At 43.5% G+C, this 20,305-nt stretch overlaps 1 protein-coding gene across 1 annotated transcript; it reads left to right on the top strand.

Annotated features, from left to right (window-relative positions):
* The first annotated feature begins 4,901 nt into the window (after window positions 1-4,901).
* Window positions 4,902-18,291, top strand: LOC126311357 (keratin-associated protein 5-3-like). The gene is made up of 4 exons (XM_049992220.1): window positions 4,902-4,905; window positions 5,830-5,895; window positions 8,078-8,803; window positions 18,047-18,291. The coding sequence occupies exons 1-4, from the start codon at window positions 4,902-4,904 to the stop codon at window positions 18,289-18,291; spliced, it is 1,041 nt and encodes a 346-aa protein (XP_049848177.1).
* The last annotated feature ends 2,014 nt before the right edge of the window (window positions 18,292-20,305 follow it).

Here is a 20,305-nt window from a genome sequence, read left to right as displayed (position 1 = left end):
CAGTGTAGTGCTTCTTCCCAAATAGGTGTGTGTCTGTGTCATGCTTCTTCCCAAATAAGTGTGTGTCAGTATAGTTCTTCTTCCGAAATAAGTGTGTGTCAGTGTAGTGCCTCATCCCAAATAGGTGTGTGTCTGTGTAGTGCTTATTCCCAAATAGGCGTGTGTCAGTGTTGTGCTTCTTCCCAAATATGTGTGTGTCAGTGTTGTGCTTCTTCCCAAATAGGTGTGTGTCTGTGTAGTGCTTCTTCCCAAATAGGTGTGTGTCAGTGTAGCGCTTCTTCCCAAATAGGTGTGTGTCAGTGTAGTGCTTCTTCCAAAATAAGTGTGAGTCAGTGTAGTGATTCTTCCCAAATAAGTGTGTCAGTGTAGTTCTTCTTCCAAAATAAGTGTGTGTCAGTGTAGTGCTTCTTCCAAAATAACTGTGTGTCGGTGTATTTCTTCTTCCCAAATAAGTGTGTGTAAGTGTGGAGCTTCTTCGCAAATAGGTGTGTGTCAGTGTCGTGGTTCTTCCCAAATAGGTGTGTGTCAGTGTAGTGCTGCATCCCAAATAAGTGAGTGTCAGTATAGTGCATCTTCCCAAATACGTGTGTGTCAGTGTAGTGCTTCTTCCCAAATAAGTGTCTGTCGGTGTAGTGCTTCATCCCAAATAAGTGTGAGTCAGTGTAGTGCTTCTTCCCATATAAGTGTGTGTAAGTGTCGAGCTTCTTCGCAAATAAGTGTGAGTCAGTGTAGTGCTTCTTCCCAAATAAGTGTGTGTCAGTGTGGTGCTTCTCCCCAAATAAGTGTGTGTCTGTGTAGTGCTTCATCCCAAATAGGAGTGTGTCAGTGTAGTGCTTCTTCCCAAATAAGTGTGTGTAAGTGTAGTGCTTCTTCCCAAATAAGTGTGTGTAAGTGTAGTGCTTCTTCCCAAATAAGTGTGTGTCAGTGTAGTGCTTCTTCCCAAATAAGTGTGTGTCAGTGTAGTGCTTCTTCCCAAATAAGTGTGTGTCAGTGTAGTGCTTCTTCCCAAATAAGTGTGTGTCAGTGTAGAGCTTCATCCCAAATAAGTGTGTGTCAATGTAGTGCTTCTTCCCAAATAAGTGTGTGTCTGTGTAGTGCTTCATCCCAAATAGGTGTGTGTCTGTGTAGTGCTTATTCCCAAATAGTTGTGTGTCAGTGTAGTGCTTCTTCCCAAATAGGTGTGTGTCTGTGTAGTGCTTCTTCCCAAATAGGTGTGTGTCAGTGTAGTGCTTCATCCCAAATAAGTGAGTGTCAGTATAGTGCATCTTCCCAAATACGTGTGTGTCAGTGTAGTGCTTCTTCCCAAATAAGTGTCTGCCAGTGTAGTGCTTCATCCCAAATAAGTGTGAGTCAGTGTAGTGCTTCTTCCCAAATAAGTGTGTGTAAGTGTCGAGCTTCTTCGCAAATAAGTGTGAGACAGTGTATGGCTTCTTCCCAAATAAGTGTGTGTCAGTGTAGTGCTTCTCCAGAAATAAGTGTGTGTCTGTGTAGTGCTTCTTCCCAAATAGGAGTGTGTCAGTGTGGTGCTTCTTCCCAAATAAGTGTGTGTAAGTGTAGTGCTTTTTCTCAAGTAAGTGTGTGTAAGTGTCGAGCTTCTTCGCAAATAAGTGTGTCTCAGTGTAGTGCTTATTCCCAAATAAGTGTGTGTCAGTGTAGTGCTTCTTCCCAAATAAGTGTGTGTCAGTGTAATGCTTCTTCCCAGATAAGTGTGTGTAAGTGTCAGGCTTCTTCGCAAATAGGTGTGTGTCAGTGTCGTGCTTCTTCCCAAATAAGTGTGTGTAAGTGTAGTGCTTCTTCCCAAGTAGGTGTGTGTCAGTGTAGTGCTTGTCCCCAAATAGGAGTGTGTCAGTGTAGTGCTTGTCCCCAAATAGGTGTGTGTCAGTTTAGTGCTTGTCCCCAAATAGGTGAGTGTCAGTGTAGTGCTTCTTCCCAAATAGGAGTGTGTCAGTGTAGTGCTTCTTCCCAAATAGGTGTGTGTCAGTGTACTGCTTCTTCCCAAATAGGTGTGTGTCAGTGTAGTGCTTCTTCCCAAATAGGTGTGTATCAGTGTAGTGCTTCTTCCCAAATAGGTGTGTGTGAGTGTAGTGCTTCTTCCCAAATAGGTGTGTGTCAGTGTAGCGCTTCATCCCAAATAGGTGTGTGTCAGTGTAGTGCTTCTTCCAAAATAAGTGTGAGTCAGTGTAGTGATTCTTACCAAATAAGTGTGTCAGTGTAGTTCTTCTTCCAAAATAAGTGTGTGTCAGTGTGGTGCTTCTTCCAAAATAAGTGTGTGTCGGTGTAGTTCTTCTTCCCAAATAAGTGGGTGTAAGTGTGGAGCTTCTTCGCAAATAGGTGTGTGTCAGTGTCGTGGTTCTTCCCAAATAGGTGTGTGTCAGTGTAGTGCTTCATCCCAAATAAGTGAGTGTCAGTATAGTGCATCTTCCCAAATACGTGTGTTTCAGTGTAGTGCTTCTTCCCAAATAAGTGTCTGTCAGTGTAGTGCTTCATCCCAAATAAGTGTGAGTCAGTGTAGTGCTTCTTCCCAAATAAGTGTGTGTAAGTGTTGAGCTTCTTCGCAAATAAGTGTGAGTCAGTGCAGTGCTTCTTCCCAAATAAGTGTGTGTCAGTGTAGTGCTTCTCCAGAAATATGTGTGTGTCTGTGTAGTGCTTCTTCCCAAATAGTAGTGTGTCAGTGTAGTGCTTCTTCCCAAATAAGTGTGTGTAAGTGTAGTGCTTCTTCCCAAATAGGTGTGTGTCTGAGTCATGCTTCTTCCCAAATAAGTGTGTGTCTGTGTAGTGCTTCATCCCAAATAGGTGTGTGTCTGTGTAGTGCTTATTCCCAAATAGTTGTGTGTCAGTGTAGTGCTTCTTCCCAAATAGGTATGTGTCTGTGTAGTGCTTCTTCCCAAATAGGTGTGTGTCTGTGTAGTGCTTCTTCCCAAATAAGTGTGTGCCAGTGTAGTGCTTTTTCCCAAGTAAGTGTGTGTAAGTGTCAAGCTTCTTCGCAAATAAGTGTGTCTCAGTGTAGTGCTTCTTCCCAAATAAGTGTGTGTCAGCGTAGTGCTTCTTCCCAAATAAGTGTGTGTCAGTGTAATGCTTCTTCCCAGATAAGTGTGTGTAAGTGTCGAGCTTCTTCGCAAATAGGTGTGTGTCAGTGTCGTGCTTCTTCCCAAATTAGTGTGTGTAAGTGTAGTGCTTCTTCCCAAATTAGTGTGTGTCTGTGTAGTGCTTCTTCCCAAACAAGTGTGTGCCAGTGTAGTGCTTTTTCCCAAGTAAGTGTGTGTAAGTGTCGAGCTTATTCGCAAATAAGTGTGTGTCAGTGTAGTGCTTCTTCCCAAATAAGTGTGTGTCAGTGTAGTGCTTCTTCCCAAATAAGTGTGTGTCAGTGTAGTGCTTCTTCCCAAATAAGTGTGTGTCAGTGTAATGCTTCTTTCCAGATAAGTCTGTGTAAGTGTCGAGCTTCTTCGCAAATAGGTGTGTGTCAGTGTTGTGCTTCTTCCCAAATAAGTGTGTGTAAGTGTAGTGCTTCTTCCCAAATAGGTGTGTGTCAGTGTAGTGATTGTCACCAAATAGGTGTGTGTCAGTGTAGTGCTTGTCCCCAAATGGGTGTGTGTCAGTTTAGTGCTTGTCCCCAAATAGGTGTGTGTCAGTGTAGTGCTTCTTCCCAAATAGGTGTGTGTCAGTGTAGTGCTTCTTCCCAAATAGGTGTATGTCAGTGTAGTGCTTCATCCCAAATAAGTGAGTGTCAGTATAGTGCATCTTCCCAAATACGTGTGTTTCAGTGTAGTGATTCTTCCCAAATAAGTGTCTGTCAGTGTAGTGCTTCATCCCAAATAAGTGTGAGTCAGTGTAGTGCTTCTTCCCAAATAAGTGTGTGTAAGTGTTGAGCTTCTTCGCAAATAAGTGTGAGTCAGTGCAGTGCTTCTTCCCAAATAAGTGTGTGTCAGTGTAGTGCTTCTCCAGAAATAAGTGTGTGTCTGTGTAGTGCTTCTTCCCAAATAGTAGTGTGTCAGTGTAGTGCTTCTTCCCAAATAAGTGTGTGTAAGTGTAGTGCTTCTTCCCAAATAGGTGTGTGTCTGTGTCATGCTTCTTCCCAAATAAGTGTGTGTCTGTGTAGTGCTTCATCCCAAATAGGTGTGTGTCTGTGTAGTGCTTATTCCCAAATAGTTGTGTGTCAGTGTAGTGCTTCTTCCCAAATAGGTATGTGTCTGTGTAGTGCTTCTTCCCAAATAGGTGTGTGTCTGTGTAGTGCTTCTTCCCAAATAAGTGTGTGCCAGTGTAGTGCTTTTTCCCAAGTAAGAGTGTGTAAGTGTCAAGCTTCTTCGCAAATAAGTGTGTCTCAGTGTAGTGCTTCTTCCCAAATAAGTGTGTGTCAGCGTAGTGCTTCTTCCCAAATAAGTGTGTGTCAGTGTAATGCTTCTTCCCAGATAAGTGTGTGTAAGTGTCGAGCTTCTTCGCAAATAGGTGTGTGTCAGTGTCGTGCTTCTTCCCAAATTAGTGTGTGTAAGTGTAGTGCTTCTTCCCAAATTAGTGTGTGTCTGTGTAGTGCTTCTTCCCAAACAAGTGTGTGCCAGTGTAGTGCTTTTTCCCAAGTAAGTGTGTGTAAGTGTCGAGCTTATTCGCAAATAAGTGTGTGTCAGTGTAGTGCTTCTTCCCAAATAAGTGTGTGTCAGTGTAGTGCTTCTTCCCAAATAAGTGTGTGTCAGTGTAGTGCTTCTTCCCAAATAAGTGTGTGTCAGTGTAATGCTTCTTTCCAGATAAGTCTGTGTAAGTGTCGAGCTTCTTCGCAAATAGGTGTGTGTCAGTGTTGTGCTTCTTCCCAAATAAGTGTGTGTAAGTGTAGTGCTTCTTCCCAAATAGGTGTGTGTCAGTGTAGAGATTGTCACCAAATAGGTGTGTGTCAGTGTAGTGCTTGTCCCCAAATGGGTGTGTGTCAGTTTAGTGCTTGTCCCCAAATAGGTGTGTGTCAGTGTAGTGCTTCTTCCCAAATAGGTGTGTGTCAGTGTAATGCTTCTTCCCAAATAGGTGTATGTCAGTGTAGTGCTTCTTCCCAAATAGGAGTGTGTCAGTGTAGTGCTTCTTCCCAAATCGGTGTGTGTCAGTGTAGTGCTTCTTCCCAAATCGGTGTGTGTCAGTGTAGTGCTTCTCCCCAGATAAGTGTGTGTAAGTGTCGAGCTTCTTTGCAAATAGGTGTGTGTCAGTGTCGTGCTTCTTCCCAAATAAGTGTGTGTAAGTGTAGTGCTTGTCCCCAAATAGGTGTGTGTCAGTGTAGTGCTTATTCCCAAATAGGTGTGTCTCAGTGTAGTGCTTCTTGTTAAATAGGTGTGTGTCTGTGTAATGCTTCTTCCCAAATAGGTGTGTGTCTGTGTAGTGCTTCTTCCCAAATAAGTGTGTGTCAGTGTAGTGCTTCTTCCCAAGTAAGTGTGTGTAAGCGTCGAGCTTCTTCGCAAATAAGTGTGTGTCAGTGTAGTGCTTCTACCCAAATAAGTGTGTGTCAGTGTAGTGCTTCTTCCCAAATAAATGTGTGTCAGTGTAGTGTTTCTTCCCAGATACATGTGTGTCAGTGTAGTGTTTCTTCCCAGATACGTGTGTGTCAGTGTAGTGCTTCTTCCCAAATAAGTGTGTGTCAGTGTAGTGCTTCTTCCCAAATAGGTGCGTGTCTGTGTCGTGCTTCTTCCCAAATAAGTGTGTGTCAGTGTAGTGCTTCTTCCCAAATAAGTGTGTGTCTGTGTAGTGCTTCTTCCCAAATAAGTGTGTGTCTGTGTAGTGCTTCTTCCCAAATAGGTGTGTGTCAGTGTAGTGCTTCTTCCCAAATAGGTGTGTATCAGTGTAGTGCTTCTTACCAAATAGATGTGTGTAAGTGTAGTGCATCTTCCCAAATAGGTGTGTGTCAGTGTAGTGCTTCTTCCCAAATAGGTGTGTGTCAGTGTAGTGCTTTTTTTCAAATAGGTGTGTGTCTATGTAATGCTTCTTCCCAAATAGGTGTGTGTCTGTGTAGTGCTTCTTCCCAAATAGGTGTGTGTCAGTGTAGTGCTTCTTCCCAAATAAGTGTGTGTCTGTGTAGTGCTTCTTCCCAAATAGGTGTGTGTCTGTGTAGTTTTTCTTCCCAAATAGGTGTGTGTCTGTGTAGCGCTTCTTCCCAAATAAGTGTGTGTCAGTGTAGTGCTTCTTCCCAAATAAGTGTGTGTCAGTGTAGTGCTTCTTCCCAAATAGGTGTGTGTCAGTGTAGTGCTTCTTAACAAATATGTGTGTGTCAGTGTGGTGCTTCTTCCCACATTGGGTTGTGTCAGTGTAGTGCTCCTTCTAAAATAGGTGTGTGTGTGTGTGTGTAGTGCTTCTTCCCAAATAGGTGTGTGTCAGTGTAGTGCTTCTTCCCAAATAGATGTGTGTCAGTGTAGTGCATCTTCCCAAATAGGTGTGTGTCAGTGTAGTGCTTCTTCCCAAGTAAGTGTGTGTCAGTGTAGTGCTTCTTTTCAAATAGGTGTGTGTCTATGTAATGCTTCTTCCCAAATAGGTGTGTGTCTGTGTAGTGCTTCTTCCCAAATATGTGTGTGTCAGTGTAGTGCTTCTTCCCAAATAAGTGTGTGTCTGTGTAGTGCTTCTTCCCAAATAGGTGTGTGTCAGTGTAGTGCTTCTTCCCAAATGGGTGTGTGTCTGTGTAGTGCTTCTTCCCAAATAGGTGTGTGTCTGTGTAGCGCTTCTTAACAAATAAGTGTGTGTCAGTGTAGTGCTTCTTCCCAAATAAGTGTGTGTCAGTGTAGTGCTTCTTCCCAATAAGTGTGTGTAAATGTCGAGCTTCTGCGCAAATAAGTATGAGTCAGTGTAGTTCTCTTTCAAAATAAGTGTGAATCAGTGTAGTGATATCTCCCAAGTAAGTGTGTGTCGGTGTAGTGCTTCTTCCCAAATAAGTGTGTGTAAGTGTGGAGCTTCTTCGCAAATAGGTGTGTGTCAGTGTCGTGGTTCTTCCCAAATAGGTGTGTGTCAGTGTAGTGCTTCATCATAAGTAAGTGTGTGTCAGTATAGTGCTTCTTCCCAAATACGTGTGTGTCAGTGTAGTGCTTCTTCCCAAATACGTGTGTGTCAGTGTAGTGCTTCTTCCCAAATAAGTGTGTGTCAGTGTAGTGCTTCTTCCCAAATAAGTGTGTGTCAGTGTAGTGCTTCTTCCCAAATAAGTGTGTGTCTGTGTAGTGCTTCTTACCAAGTAGGTGTGTGTCTGTGTAGTGCTTATTCCCAAATAGGTGTGTGTCGGTTTAGTGCTTCTTAAAAAATAGGTGTGTGTCTGTGTAGTGCTTCATCCCAAATAGGTGTGTGTCTGTGTAGTGCTTCTTCCCAAATAAGTGTGTGTCTGTGTAGTGCTTCTTCCCAAGTAAGTGTGTGTCAGTGTAGTGCTTCTCCCCAGATAAGTGTGTGTAAGTGTCGAGCTTCTTTGCAAATAGATGTGTGTGTCAGTGTCGTGCTTCTTCCCAAATAAGTGTGTGTAAGTGTAGTGCTTCTTCCCAAATAGGTGTGTGTCAGTGTAGTGATTGTCCCGAAATAGGTGTGTGTCAGTGTAGTGCTTGTCCCCAAATAGGTGTGTGACAGTGTAGTGCTTGTCCCCAAATAGGTGTGTGTCAGTGTAGTGCTTCTTCCCAAATAGGAGTGTGTCAGTGTAGTGCTTCTTCCCCAATAGGTGTGTGTCAGTGTACTGCTTCTTCCCAAATAGGTGTGTGTCAGTGTAGTGATTCTTCCCAAATAGGTGTGTGTCAGTGTAGTGCTTCTTCCCAAATAGGTGTGTATCAGTGTAGTGCTTCCTCCCAAATAAGTGTGTGTCAGTGTAGTGCTTCTTCCCAAATATCTGTGTGTCTGTGTAGTGCTTCTTCCCAAATAGGTGTGTGTCAGTGTAGTGCTTCTTCCCAAATAGGTGTGTGTCAGTGTAGTGCTTCTTCCCAAATAGGTGTGTGTCAGTGTAGTGCTTCTTCCCAAATAGGTGTGTGTCAGTGTAGTGCTTATTCCCAAATAGGTGTGTGTCAGTGTAGTGCTTATTCCCAAATAGGTGTGTGTCAGTGTTGTGCTTCTTCCCAAATAGGTGTGTGTCTGTGTAGTGCTTCTTCCCAAATAGGTGTGTGTCAGTGTAGTGCTTCTTTTCAAATAGGTGTGTGTCTGTGTAATGCTTCTTCCCAAATAGGTGTGTGTCTGTGTAGTGCTTCTTCCCAAATAGGTGTGTGTCAGTGTAGTGCTTCTTCCCAAATAAGTGTGTGTCTGTGTAGTGCTTCTTCCCAAATAGGTGTGTGTCAGTGTAGTGCTTCTTCCCAAATAGGTGTGTGTCTGTGTAGCGCTTCTTCCCAAATAAGTGTGTGTCTGTGTAGCGCTTCTTCCCAAATAAGTGTGTGTCAGTGTAGTGTTTCATCCCAAATAAGTGTGTGTCAGTGTAGTGCTTCTTTTCAAATAGGTGTGTGTCTATGTAATGCTTCTTCCCAAATAGGTGTGTGTCTGTGTAGTGCTTCTTCCCAAATAGGTGTGTGTCAGTGTAGTGCTTCTTCCCAAATAAGTGTGTGTCTGTGTAGTGCTTCTTCCCAAATAGGTGTGTGTCAGTGTAGTGCTTCTTCCCAAATAGGTGTGTGTCAGTGTAGTGCTTCTTCCCAAATAGATGTGTGTAAGTGTAGTGCATCTTCCCAAATAGGTGTGTGTCAGTGTACTGCTTCTTCCCAAATAGGTGTGTGTCAGTGTACTGCTTCTTCCCAAATAGGTGTGTGTCAGTGTAGTGCTTCTTCCCAAATAGGTGTGTGTCAGTGTAGTGCTTCTTCCCAAATAGCTGTGTGTCTGTGTAGTGCTGCTTCCCAAATAGGTGTGTGTCTGTGTAGCGCTTCTTCCCAAATAGATGTGTGTCAATGTAGTGCTTCTTCCCAAATAAGTGTGTGTCAGTGTAGTGCTTCTTCCCAAATAGGTGTGTGTCAGTGTAGTGCTTCTTCCCAAATAGGTGTGTGTCAGTGTGGTGCTTCTTCCCACATAGGTGTGTGTCAGTGTAGTGCTTCTTCTAAAATAGGAGTGTGTGTGTGTAGTGCTTCTTCCCAAAGAGGTGTGTGTCAGTGTAGTGCTTCTTCCCAAATAGGTGTGTGTCAGTGTAGTGCTTCTTCCCAAATAGATGTGTGTAAGTGTAGTGCATCTTCCCAAATAAGTGTGTGTCTGTGTAGTGCTTCTTCCAAAATAAATGTGTGTCGGTGTAGTGCTTCCTCCCAAATAAGTGTGTGTAAGTGTAGTGCTTCTTCCCAAATAGGTGTGTGTCAGTGTAGTGCTTCTTCCCAAATAAGTGTGTGTCAGTGTAGTGCTTCTTCCCAAATAAGTGTGTGTCAGTGTAGTGCTTCTTCCCAAATAAGTGTGTGTCAGTGTAGTGCTTCTTCCCCAATAAGTGTGTGTGTGTGTAGTGCTCCTTACCAAATTGGTGAGTGTCTGTGTAGTGCTTATTCCCAAATAGGTGTGTGTCAGTGTAGTGCTTCTTAACAAATAGGTGTGTGTCTGTGTAGTGCTTCTTCCCAAATAGGTGTGTGTCAGTGTAGTGCTTCTTCCCAAATAGGTGTGTGTCAGTGTAGTGCTTCTTCCCAAATAGGTGTGTGTCAGTGAAGTGCTTATTCCCAAATAGGTGTGTGTCAGTGTTGTGCTTCTTCCCAAATAGGTGTGTGTCTGTGTAGTGCTTCTTCCCAAATAGTTGTGTGTCTGTGTAGTGCTTCTTCCCAAATAAGAGCGTATCAGTGTAGTGCTTCTTCCCAAGTAAGTGTGTGTAAGTGTCGAGCTTCTTCGTAAATAAGTGTGTGTCAGTGTAGTGCTTCTTCCCAAATTAGTGTGTGTCAGTGTAGTGCTTCTTCCCAAATAAGTGTGTGTCAGTGTAGTGCTTCTTCACAAATAAGTGTGTGTCAGTGTAGTGCTTCTTCCCAAATAGGTGTGTGTCAGTGTAGTGCTTCTTCAAAAGTAAGTGTGTGTCAGTGTAGTGCTTCTTCCCAAATAGGTGTGTGTCAGTATAGTGCTTCTTCCCAAATAGGTGTTTGTCTGTGTAGTCCCTCTTCCCAAATAAGTGTGTGTCCGTGTAGTGCTTCTTCCCAAATAGGTGTGTGTCAGTGTAGTGCTTCTTCCCAAATAGGTGTGTGTCAGTGTGGTGCTTCTTCCCAAATAGGTGTGTGTCAGTGTAGTGCTTCTTCTAAAATAGGTGTGTGTGTGTGTGTGTGTGTAGTGCTTCTTCCCAAATAGGTGTGTGTCAGTGTAGTGCGTCTTCCCAAATAGCTGTGTGTCAGTGTAGTGCTTCTTCCCAAATAGGTGTGTGTCAGTGTAGTGCTTCTTTTCAAATAGGTGTGTGTCTATGTAATGCTTCTTCTCAAATAGGTGTGTGTCTGTGTAGTGCTTCTTCCCAAATAGGTGTGTGTCAGTGTAGTGCTTCTTCCCAAATAAGTGTGTGTCTGTGTAGTGCTTCTTCCCAAATAGGTGTGTGTCAGTGTAGTGCTTCTTCCCAAATTGGTGTGTGTCTGTGTAGTGCTTCTTCCCAAATAGGTGTGTGTCTGTGTAGCGCTTCTTCCCAAATAAATGTGTGTCAGTGTAGTGCTTCTTCCCAAATAAGTGTGTGTCAGTGTAGTGCTTATTCCCAATAAGTGTGTGTAAATGTCGAGCTTCTTTGCAAATAAGTGTAAGTCAGTATAGTGCTTATTCCCAAATAGGTGTGTGTCAGTGTAGAGCTTCTTTTCAAATAGGTGTGTGTCTATGTAATGCTTCTTCCCAAATAGGTGTGTGTCTGTGTAGTGCTTCTTCCCAAATAGGTGTGTCAGTGTAGTGCTTCTTCCCAAATAAGTGTGTGTATGTGCAGTGCTTCTTCCCAAATAGGTGTGTGTCAGTGTAGTGCTTCTTCCCAAATAGGTGTGTGTCTGTGTAGTGCTTCTTCCCAAATAGGTGTGTGTCTGCGTAGCACTTCTTCCCAAATAAGTGTGTGTCAGTGTAGTGCTTCTTCCCAAATAAGTGTGTGTAAGTGTCGAGCTTCTTCGCAAATAAGTATGAGTCAGTGTAGTTCTTCTTCCCAAATAAGTGTGAGTCAGTGTAGTGATTCTTCACAAATAAGTGTGTGTCAGTGTAGTGCTTCTTCGAAAATAAGTGTGTGTCGGTGTAGTGCTTCTTCCCAAATAAGTGTGTGTAAGTGTGGAGCTTCTTCGCAAATAGGTGTGTGTCAGTGTCGTGGTTCTTCCCAAATAGGTGTGTGTCAGTGTAGTGCTTCATCATAAGTAAGTGTGTGTCAGTATAGTGCTTCTTCCCAAATACGTGTGTGTCAGTGTAGTGCTTCTTCCAAAATAGGTGTGTGTCAGTGTAGTGCTTCTTCCCAAATAAGTGTGAGTCAGTGTAGTGCTTCTTCCCAAATAAGTGTGTGTAAGTGTCGAGCTTCTTCGCAAATAAGTGTGAGTCAGTGTAGTGCTTCTTCCCAAATAAGTGTGTGTCAGTGTAGTGCTTCTTCCCAAATAAGTGTGTGTCTGTGTGTTGCTTCTTCCCAAATAGGTGTGTGTCTGTGTAGTGTTTCTTCCCAAACAAGTGTGTGTCAGTGTAGTGCTTCTTCCCAAATACGTGTGTGTCAGTGTAGTGCTTCTTCCCAAATAAGTGTGTGTCTGTGTAGTGCTTCTTCCCAAATAGGTGTGTGTCTGTGTAGTGCTTCTTCCCAAAGAGGTGTGTGTCTGTGTAGTGCTTCTTCCCAAATAGGTGTGTGTCTGTGTAGTGCTACTTCCCAAATAGGTGTGTGTCTGTGTAGTGCTACTTCCCAAATAGGTGTGTGTCTGTGTCGTGCTACTTCCCAATAAGTGTGTGTCAGTGTAGTGCTTCTTCCCAAATAAGTGTGTGTCAGTGTAGTGCTTCTTCCCAAATAAGTGTGTGTCTGTGTAGTGCTTCTTCCCAAATAGGTGTGTCTGCGTAGTGCTTATTCCCAAATAGGCGTGTGTCAGTGTAGTGCTTATTCCCAAATAGGTGTGTGTCAGTGTAGTGCTTCTTCCCAAATAGGTGTGTGTCAGTGTAGTGCTTCTTCCCAAATAGGTGTGTGTCTGTGTAGCGCTTCTTCCGAAATAAGTGTGTGTCAGTGTAATGCTTCTTCCCAAATAGGTGTGTGTCAGTGTAGTGCTTCTTCCCAAATAAGTGTGTGTCAGTGTAGTGCTTCTCCCCAAATAGGTGTGTGTCAGTATAGTGCTTCTTCACAAATAGGTGTGTGTCTGTGTAGTGCTTATTCCCAAATAGGTGTGTGTCAGTGTAGTGCTTCTTAACAAATAGGTGTGTGTCTGTGTAGTGCTTCTTCCCAAATAGGTGTGTGTCTGTGTAATGCTTCTTCCCAAATAAATGTGTGTCAGTGTAGTGCTTCTCCCCAAGTAAGTGTGTGTCAGTGTAGTGCTTCTCCCCAGATAAGTGTGTGTAAGTGTCGAGCTTCTTCGCAAATAGGTGTGTGTCAGTGTCGTGCTTCTTCCCAAATAGGTGTGTGTCAGTGTAGTGCTTCTTCCCAAATAGGTGTGTGCCTGTGTAGTGCTTCTTCCCAAATAGGTGTGTGTCCGTGTAGTGCTTCTTCCCAAATAAGTGTGTGTCAGTGTAGTGCTTCTTCCCAAATAGGTGTGTGTCAGTGTAGTGCTTCTTAACAAATAGGTGTGTGTCAGTGTAGTGCTTCTTCCCAAATAGGTGTGTGTCGGTGTAGTGCTTCTTCAAAAAATAGGTGTGTGTCAGTGTAGTGCTTCTTCCCAAATAGGTGTGTGTCAGTGTAGTGCTTCTTCCCAAATAGGTGTGTCTCAGTGTGGTGCTTCTTCCCAAATAGGTGTGTGCCTGTGTAGTGCTTCTTCCCAAATAGGTGTGTGTCTGTGTAGTGCTTCTTCCCAAATAAGTGTGTATCAGTGTAGTGCTTCTTCCCAAGTAAGTGTGTGTAAGTGTAGAGCTTCTTCGCAAATAAGTGTGTGTCAGTGTAGTGCTTCTTCCCAAATTAGTGTGTGTCAGTGTAGTGCTTCTTCCGAAATAGGTGTGTGTCAGTGTAGTGCGTCTTCCCAAATAAGTGTGTATCAGTGTAGTGCTTCTTCCCAAATAGGTGTGTGTCAGTATAGTGCTTCTTCCCATATAGGTGTTTGTCAGTGTAGTCCTTCTTCCTAAATAAGTGTGTGTCCGTGTAGTGCTTCTTCCCAAAGACGTGTGTGTCAGTGTAGTGCTTCTTCCCAAATAGGTGTGTGTCAGTGTGGTGCTTCTTCCCAAATAGGTGTGTGTCAATGTAGTGCTTCTTCTAAAATAGGTGTGTGTGTGTGTAGTGTTTCTTCCCAAATAGGTGTGTGTCAGTGTAGTGCTTCTTCCCAAATAGGTGTGTGTCAGTGTAGTGCTTCTTCCCAAATAAGTGTGTGTCTGTGTAGTGCTTCTTCCCAAATAGGTGTGTGTTTGTGTAGTGCTTCTTCCCAAATTGGTGTGTGTCTGTGTAGTGCTTCTTCCCAAATAGGTGTGTGTCTGTGTAGCGCTTCTTCCCAAATAAATGTGTGTCTGTGTAGTGCTTCTTCCCAAATAGGTGTGCGTCAGTGTAGTGCTTGTTCCCAAATAGGTGTGTGTCAGTGTAGTGCTTCTTCCCAAATAGGTGTGTGTCAGTGTAGTGCTTATTCCCAAATAGGTGTGTGTCAGTGTTGTGCTTCTTCCCAAATAGGTGTGTGTCTGTGTAGTGCTTCTTCCCAAATAGTTGTGTGTCTGTGTAGTGCTTCTTCCCAAATAAGAGCGTATCAGTGTAGTGCTTCTTCCCAAGTAAGTGTGTGTAAGTGTCGAGGTTCTTCGTAATTAAGTGTGTGTCAGTGTAGTGCTTCTTCCCAAATTAGTGTGTGTCAGTGTAGTGCTTCTTCCCAAATAAGTGTGTGTCAGTGTAGTGCTTCTTCACAAATAAGTGTGTGTCAGTGTAGTGCTTCTTCCCAAATAGGTGTGTGTCAGTATAGTGCTTCTTCCCAAATAGGTGTTTGTCTGTGTAGTCCTTCTTCCCAAATAAGTGTGTGTCCGTGTAGTGCTTCTTCCCAAATACGTGTGTGTCAGTGTAGTCCTTCTTCCCAAATAGGTGTGTGCCAGTGTGGTGCTTCTTCCAAAATAGGTGTGTGTCAGTGTAGTGCTTCTTCTAAAATAGGTGTGTGTGTGTGTGTGTGTGTGTAGTGCTTCTTCCCAAATAGCTGTGTGTCAGTGTAGTGCTTCTTCCCTAATAGGTGTGTGTCAGTGTAGTGCTTCTTTTCAAATAGGTGTGTGTCTATCTAATGATTCTTCCCAAATTGGTGTGTGTCTGTGTAGTGCTTCTTCCCAAATAGGTGTGTGTCAGTGTAGTGCTTCTTCCCCAATTGGTGTGTGTCTGTGTAGTGCTTCTTCCCAAATAGGTGTGTGTCTGTGTAGCGCTTCTTCCCAAATAAATGTGTGTCAGTGTAGTGCTTCTTCCCAAATAAGTGTGTGTCAGTGTAGTGCTTATTCCCAATAAGTGTGTGTAAATGTCGAGCTTCTTTGCAAATAAGTGTAAGTCAGTATAGTGCTTCTTCCCAAATAGGTGTGTGTCAGTGTAGAGCTTCTTTTCAAATAGGTGTGTGTCTATGTAATGCTTCTTCCCAAATAGGTGTGTGTCTGTGTAGTGCTTCTTCCCAAATAGGTGTGTCAGTGTAGTGCTTCTTCCCAAATAAGTGTGTGTATGTGCAGTGCTTCTTCCCAAATAGGTGTGTGTCAGTGTAGTGCTTCTTCCCAAATAGGTGTGTGTCTGTGTAGTGCTTCTTCCCAAATAGGTGTGTGTCTGCGTAGCACTTCTTCCCAAATAAGTGTGTGTCAGTGTTGTGCTTCTTCCCAAATAAGTGTGTGTCAGTGTAGTGCTTCTTCCCAATAAGTGTGTGTAAATGTCGAACTTCTTTGCAAATAAGTGTAAGTCAGTGTAGTGCTTCTTCCCAAATAAGTGTGTGTAAGTGTCGAGCTTCTTCGCAAATAAGTATGAGTCAGTGTAGTTCTTCTTCCCAAATAAGTGTGAGTCAGTGTAGTGATTCTTCACAAATAAGTGTGTGTCAGTGTAGTGCTTCTTCGAAAATAAGTGTGTGTCGGTGTAGTGCTTCTTCCCAAATAAGTGTGTGTAAGTGTGGAGCTTCTTCGCAAATAGGTGTGTGTCAGTGTCGTGGTTCTTCCCAAATAGGTGTGTGTCAGTGTAGTGCTTCATCAAAAGTAAGTGTGTGTCAGTATAGTGCTTCTTCCCAAATACGTGTGTGTCAGTGTAGTGCTTCTTCCAAAATAGGTGTGTGTCAGTGTAGTGCTTCTTCCCAAATAAGTGTGAGACAGTGTAGTGCTTCTTCCCAAATAAGTGTGTGTAAGTGTCGAGCTTCTTCGCAAATAAGTGTGAGTCAGTGTAGTGCTTCTTCCCAAATAAGTGTGTGTCAGTGTAGTGCTTCTTCCCAAATAAGTGTGTGTCTGTGTGTTGCTTCTTCCCAAATAGGTGTGTGTCTGTGTAGTGTTTCTTCCCAAACAAGTGTGTGTCAGTGTAGTGCTTCTTCCCAAATACGTGTGTGTCAGTGTAGTGCTTCTTCCCAAATAAGTGTGTGTCTGTGTAGTGCTTCTTCCCAAATAGGTGTGTGTCTGTGTAGTGCTTCTTCCCAAATAGGTGTGTGTCTGTGTAGTGCTTCTTCCCAAATAGGTGTGTGTCTGTGTAGTGCTTCTTCCCAAATAGGTGTGTGTCTGTGTAGTGCTACTTCCCAAATAGGTGTGTGTCTGTGTAGTGCTACTTCCCAAATAGGTGTGTGTCTGTGTCGTGCTACTTCCCAATAAGTGTGTGTCAGTGTAGTGCTTCTTCCCAAATAAGTGTGTGTCAGTGTAGTGCTTCTTCCAAAATAAGTGTGTGTCTGTGTAGTGCTTCTTCCCAAATAGGTGTGTCTGCGTAGTGCTTATTCCCAAATAGGCGTGTGTCAGTGTAGTGCTTATTCCCAAATAGGCGTGTGTCAGTGTAGTGCTTCTTCCCAAATAAGTGTGTGTCAGTGTAGTGCTTCTTCCCAAATAAGTGTGTGTCTGTGTGTTGCTTCTTCCCAAATAGGTGTGTGTCTGTGTAGTGTTTCTTCCCAAACAAGTGTGTGTCAGTGTAGTGCTTCTTCCCAAATACATGTGTGTCAGTGTAGTGCTTCTTCCCAAATAAGTGTGTGTCTGTGTAGTGCTAATTCCCAAATAGGTGTGTGTCTGTGTAGTGCTTCTTCCCAAATAGGTGTGTGTCTGTGTAGTGCTTCTTCCCAAATAGGTGTGTGTCTGTGTAGTGCTACTTCCCAAATAGGTGTGTGTCTGTGTAGTGCTACTTCCCAAATAGGTGTGTGTCTGTGTAGTGCTACTTCCCAAATAGGTGTGTGTCTGTGTCGTGCTACTTCCCAATAAGTGTGTGTCAGTGTAGTGCTTCTTCCCAAATAAGTGTGTGTCAGTGTAGTGCTTCTTCCCAAATAAGTGTGTGTCTGTGTAGTGCTTCTTCCCAAATAGGTGTGTCTGCGTAGTGCTTATTCCCAAATAGGCGTGTGTCAGTGTAGTGCTTATTCCCAAATAGGTGTGTGTCAGTGTAGTGCTTCTTCCCAAATAGGTGTGTGTCTGTGTAGCGCTTCTTCCGAAATAAGTGTGTGTCAGTGTAATGCTTCTTCCCAAATAGGTGTGTGTCAGTGTAGTGCTTCTTCCCAAATAAGTGTGTGTCAGTGTAGTGCTTCTTCCCAAATAGGTGTGTGTCAGTATAGTGCTTCTTCCCAAATAGGTGTGTGTCTGTGTAGTGCTTATTCCCAAATAGGTGTGTGTCAGTGTAGTGCTTCTTAACAAATAGGTGTGTGTCTGTGTAGTGCTTCTTCCCAAATAGGTGTGTGTCTGTGTAATGCTTCTTCCCAAATAAATGTGTGTCAGTGTAGTGCTTCTTCCCAAGTAAGTGTGTGTCAGTGTAGTGCTTCTCCCCAGATAAGTGTGTGTAAGTGTCGAGCTTCTTCGCAAATAGGTGTGTGTCAGTGTCGTGCTTCATCCCATATAGGTGTGTGTCTGTGTAGTGCTTATTCCCAAATAGTTGTGTGTCAGTGTAGTGCTTCTTCCCAAATAGGTGTGTGTCTGTGTAGTGCTTCTTCCCAAATAGGTGTGTGTCAGTGTAGTGCTTCATCCCAAATAAGTGAGTGTCAGTATAGTGCATCTTCCCAAATACGTGTGTGTCAGTGTAGTGCTTCTTCCCAAATAAGTGTCTGCCAGTGTAGTGCTTCATCCCAAATAAGTGTGAGTCAGTGTAGTGCTTCTTCCCAAATAAGTGTGTGTAAGTGTCGAGCTTCTTCGCAAATAGGTGTGAGACAGTGTATGGCTTCTTCCCAAATAAGTGTGTGTCAGTGTAGTGCTTCTCCAGAAATAAGTGTGTGTCTGTGTAGTGATTCTTCCCACATAGGAGTGTGTCAGTGTGGTGCTTCTTCCCAAATAAGTGTGTGTAAGTGTAGTGCTTCTTCCCAAATAGGTGTGTGTCTGTGTCATGCTTCTTCCCAAATAAGTGTGTGTCTGTGTAGTGCTTCATCCCAAATAGGTGTGTGTCTGTGTAGTACTTATTCCCAAATAGTTGTGTGTCAGTGTAGTGCTTCTTCCCAAATAGGTATGTGTCTGTGTAGTGCTTCTTCCCAAATAGGTGTGTGTCTGTGTAGTGCTTCTTCCCAAACAAGTGTGTGCCAGTGTAGTGCTTTTTCTCAAGTAAGTGTGTGTAAGTGTCGAGCTTCTTCGCAAATAAGTGTGTCTCAGTGTAGTGCTTCTTCCCAAATAAGTGTGTGTCAGTGTAGTGCTTCTTCCCAAATAAGTGTCTGTCAGTGTAATGCTTCTTCCCAGATAAGTGTGTGTAAGTGTCAGGCTTCTTCGCAAATAGGTGTGTGTCAGTGTCGTGCTTCTTCCCAAATAAGTGTGTGTAAGTGTAGTGCTTCTTCCCAAGTAGGTGTGTGTCAGTGTAGTGCTTGTCCCCAAATAGGAGTGTGTCAGTGTAGTGCTTGTCCCCAAATAGGTGTGTGTCAGTTTAGTGCTTGTCCCCAAATAGGTGAGTGTCAGTGTAGTGCTTCTTCCCAAATAGGAGTGTGTCAGTGTAGTGCTTCTTCCCAAATAGGTGTGTGTCAGTGTACTGCTTCTTCCCAAATAGGTGTGTGTCAGTGTAGTGCTTCTTCCCAAATAGGTGTGTATCAGTGTAGTGCTTCTTCCCAAATAGGTGTGTGTGAGTGTAGTGCTTCTTCCCAAATAGGTGTGTGTCAGTGTAGCGCTTCATCCCAAATAGGTGTGTGTCAGTGTAGTGCTTCTTCCAAAATAAGTGTGAGTCAGTGTAGTGATTCTTACCAAATAAGTGTGTCAGTGTAGTTCTTCTTCCAAAATAAGTGTGTGTCAGTGTGGTGCTTCTTCCAAAATAAGTGTGTGTCGGTGTAGTTCTTCTTCCCAAATAAGTGTGTGTAAGTGTGGAGCTTCTTCGCAAATAGGTGTGTGTCAGTGTCGTGGTTCTTCCCAAATAGGTGTGTGTCAGTGTAGTGCTTCATCCCAAATAAGTGAGTGTCAGTATAGTGCATCTTCCCAAATACGTGTGTTTCAGTGTAGTGCTTCTTCCCAAATAAGTGTCTGTCAGTGTAGTGCTTCATCCCAAATAAGTGTGAGTCAGTGTAGTGCTTCTTCCCAAATAAGTGTGTGTAAGTGTTGAGCTTCTTCGCAAATAAGTGTGAGTCAGTGTAGTGCTTCTTCCCAAGTAAGTGTGTGTCAGTGTAGTGCTTCTCCCCAGATAAGTGTGTGTAAGTGTCGAGCTTCTTCGCAAATAGGTGTGTGTCAGTGTCGTGCTTCATCCCATATAGGTGTGTGTCTGTGTAGTGCTTATTCCCAAATAGTTGTGTGTCAGTGTAGTGCTTCTTCCCAAATAGGTGTGTGTCTGTGTAGTGCTTCTTCCCAAATAGGTGTGTGTCAGTGTAGTGCTTCATCCCAAATAAGTGAGTGTCAGTATAGTGCATCTTCCCAAATACGTGTGTGTCAGTGTAGTGCTTCTTCCCAAATAAGTGTCTGCCAGTGTAGTGCTTCATCCCAAATAAGTGTGAGTCAGTGTAGTGCTTCTTCCCAAATAAGTGTGTGTAAGTGTCGAGCTTCTTCGCAAATAGGTGTGAGACAGTGTATGGCTTCTTCCCAAATAAGTGTGTGTCAGTGTAGTGCTTCTCCAGAAATAAGTGTGTGTCTGTGTAGTGATTCTTCCCAAATAGGAGTGTGTCAGTGTGGTGCTTCTTCCCAAATAAGTGTGTGTAAGTGTAGTGCTTCTTCCCAAATAGGTGTGTGTCTGTGTCATGCTTCTTCCCAAATAAGTGTGTGTCTGTGTAGTGCTTCATCCCAAATAGGTGTGTGTCTGTGTAGTACTTATTCCCAAATAGTTGTGTGTCAGTGTAGTGCTTCTTCCCAAATAGGTATGTGTCTGTGTAGTGCTTCTTCCCAAATAGGTGTGTGTCTGTGTAGTGCTTCTTCCCAAACAAGTGTGTGCCAGTGTAGTGCTTTTTCTCAAGTAAGTGTGTGTAAGTGTCGAGCTTCTTCGCAAATAAGTGTGTCTCAGTGTAGTGCTTCTTCCCAAATAAGTGTGTGTCAGTGTAGTGCTTCTTCCCAAATAAGTGTCTGTCAGTGTAATGCTTCTTCCCAGATAAGTGTGTGTAAGTGTCAGGCTTCTTCGCAAATAGGTGTGTGTCAGTGTCGTGCTTCTTCCCAAATAAGTGTGTGTAAGTGTAGTGCTTCTTCCCAAGTAGGTGTGTGACAGTGTAGTGCTTGTCCCCAAATAGGAGTGTGTCAGTGTAGTGCTTGTCCCCAAATAGGTGTGTGTCAGTTTAGTGCTTGTCCCCAAATAGGTGAGTGTCAGTGTAGTGCTTCTTCCCAAATAGGAGTGTGTCAGTGTAGTGCTTCTTCCCAAATAGGTGTGTGTCAGTGTACTGCTTCTTCCCAAATAGGTGTGTGTCAGTGTAGTGCTTCTTCCCAAATAGGTGTGTATCAGTGTAGTGCTTCTTCCCAAATAGGTGTGTGTGAGTGTAGTGCTTCTTCCCAAATAGGTGTGTGTCAGTGTAGCGCTTCATCCCAAATAGGTGTGTGTCAGTGTAGTGCTTCTTCCCAAATAAGTGTGAGTCAGTGTAGTGATTCTTACCAAATAAGTGTGTCAGTGTAGTTCTTCTTCCAAAATAAGTGTGTGTCAGTGTGGTGCTTCTTCCAAAATAAGTGTGTGTCGGTGTAGTTCTTCTTCCCAAATAAGTGTGTGTAAGTGTGGAGCTTCTTCGCAAATAGGTGTGTGTCAGTGTGGTGGTTCTTCCCAAATAGGTGTGTGTCAGTGTAGTGCTTCATCCCAAATAAGTGAGTGTCAGTATAGTGC

Source organism: Schistocerca gregaria, unplaced genomic scaffold (genome assembly GCF_023897955.1).
Source record: "Schistocerca gregaria isolate iqSchGreg1 unplaced genomic scaffold, iqSchGreg1.2 ptg000414l, whole genome shotgun sequence".
Lineage (NCBI taxonomy): Eukaryota > Metazoa > Arthropoda > Insecta > Orthoptera > Acrididae > Schistocerca > Schistocerca gregaria.
The sequence above is the reverse complement of the archived record's forward strand: the minus strand, read 5'-3'. Positions and strand labels throughout refer to the sequence as shown.